Source organism: Epinephelus moara, chromosome 20, assembly GCF_006386435.1.
Source record: "Epinephelus moara isolate mb chromosome 20, YSFRI_EMoa_1.0, whole genome shotgun sequence".
Classification (NCBI taxonomy): Eukaryota; Metazoa; Chordata; class Actinopteri; order Perciformes; family Serranidae; genus Epinephelus; species Epinephelus moara.
In genome coordinates this window covers 46,359,764-46,362,114 of record NC_065525.1, presented here as the reverse complement: position 1 = coordinate 46,362,114, position 2,351 = coordinate 46,359,764, and the positions used below count along the sequence as shown (strand labels likewise).

General features: G+C 43.9%; 1 protein-coding gene across 1 annotated transcript in view; it reads left to right on the top strand.

The window, feature by feature from the left end:
• Nucleotides 1–1,455, top strand: part of c20h11orf58 (chromosome 20 C11orf58 homolog) — a 6,842-nt gene extending 5,387 nt beyond the window's left edge. The window contains exon 5 of the mRNA XM_050074216.1: nt 852–1,455. Coding sequence (XP_049930173.1) covers nt 852–1,070 — 219 coding nt within the window. The 3' untranslated portion in view covers nt 1,071–1,455. The remainder of the gene's footprint in view (nt 1–851) is intronic.
• Nucleotides 1,456–2,351: the final 896 nt, after the last annotated feature.

Genomic DNA, 2,351 nt, shown 5'->3' with positions numbered 1-2,351 from the left:
AGAGAGAGCTACAGACACAGTGGAGCAGAGCTCGTGACATCACACAGCCCAGAGGTAAGGGAAAGGCTAGTATGCTATTTACAGAGATAGCACTGGCGACCTGAACCGGTCAGTGGCGAAAAAACACACACTTCACACACACATACTCACTTACAGTACCCAGCGGGGCCGCCCTCCCCCTCTCTGCTCCAACACTGACTGACAGCTGACTCCACTCATAGCACTGGCGATCTGAACCGGTTAGTGGCGAAAAAAAGCACTGTTAATGTGCAAACTTATACGGGACGCATTTGCCCCCGTTACCGTTTTAGCTCGTTCCGTGGCTCCAGTTGCATCCGCCTCCCTCAATACTGAACCAATTTTAGTACAAGTTGTACCTATGAATCATACGCACACATACACATGGGGAAATAGGGCCCAGGTTGAAAAATACCGAAGTTATCCTTTAATCTTAGATCTTTACTTTAATAGAATCACCACTGAGGGTGCACAGAGCGCCGATCACTTTACTGACTCATTCTGTGTTGTAGTGAGACTGTTGAATATTGACTGTCTCAAATATTCTAGTGTTCAAACTTACCCGAGTAACACAGTGTGGAAATGCGTGTTGAAGGAGGAGAAGGGGGGCAGACTCCAAATATGGTCCATCTCAAGAGCAGCTCGGCGTGGCTCAGCATTGTTAAACTGGAAACACAAAGCACCATGGCGTGCTTTGATTCAGAGCTGCTTAAAGACCTGTAGATGAGCTTTGTTCTTCAGACTCTGTGTTGTCTTTAATATGTCAGACACACACTAACACACACACACACACAAAACTAAACCCCTTCATCTCTTCCTTCTCTGTCCCACAGCCTGAGCCACAGTCTTGTCCGTCCCCACCTGTGGACAATCAGACAAAAGCAATAGAGTCAGACAAGTCCACCAATGAGAAAGAGCCCACAGACGCCCAGGACGCAGGCAGAGACCCCGCCCCAAAGGAACAGACCTCAGATCAGGCCGACAGCAGCTCACACAGCGAGGACGAAGAACGGAAACACAACTTCAAAATGACCTTTGTGAAGTCAGTGTAGAGCTGAGGGGGGTGGGGTGGGGGGGGGGGCAGGGGGGTGGGACGAGTTTTTGTAATCTCAAATTTGTACATTTGATTTGTTGAACTGTCGGCGATCATTTTGTCTCCACACAAACACTCATCCTCATCATCCTCATCCTCATCATGGAGCGACAGCCTGGTCTTATGTCGTCAGAGAATAAAAAGTTTCTGTTTGAGTTGTGTCAGCAAAGTCTAGAAGCGTCTGGCCGAGTGATGTCAGGTTGAGACTGTCCACTTTAGATTTAGTTTTTGTTTTAACAGTCGTGTTGGATGAAACAGGATTATTGTTCTGCAGCATTATCGATACACACGTTGTTGATATTGTGAACTCTTGTTTGAAACCAGTAAAGGGAAGTGTCTGTTGTAATGTTTGTTGTTGCCTGTAGAGCTACAGTCTCTCTCACACACACACACACGGGTTTATATGTGTGAAACATTCTCGTAGATATGTTAAAGTAAATTCACTGTGTCACTGACTTTGTTCTCTGAGTCAGCACAGAGGTGAGTAACACGTGTCAGACGGTTAATTTAATCAGAGCTGTGTCACAAACGACAGCTGGGGTCAAACATTTTGAAAAAGAAGCTGAACCATCACACTGACCTAAATATTCAGACACGTGGGGCCGTATTCAAAGATTCCTCGTACACAGAGTTTTTCTAAGTGATGAAATATTAAGAACATAATGAGAACTGTCTCGTTTTCTGAGAATTTCCCATTAAAGTTAAGACATAAATTTAAGACTGTCCTGGTAAAAATAAGTTATTCACAGAGCGTCTCACACCTTAAAACAGCTGCTCAGATGAAACCAGTTAGAGCAGGAGGAGGAGCTTAAGAGTTTCTGAATCAGAGGAGAAAATGGTGGAAACACAAACAGGTCAGAGAAATATTCTGCAAACACTGGACGACAGAGAGGAAATTACAGTTTTTCACGATTGTCAACACACGTTTCTCAATACAATAACAGCTTTCTCAATACTGCACACACAAAACTGAAAACTGCACACACAAAATGCTAAACCTGACACTCCCTTTGCAAGAAGACTCTTGCCATCAAATCTCTACATTGTGTTCACAAAATGGAACTCATGTTTTCATTTGCTACACAGTCGTATTTTCCAATGACACATACCATTCATTGAGCACACACAACTAAGCTTTTGCTGCACACTACCAAGCATTTACAGCACATTGTAGTGCAAAATTGAAAACACTATTGTAAAATGGAACACACCATATGAATGACAATGACTCTGGAAAATA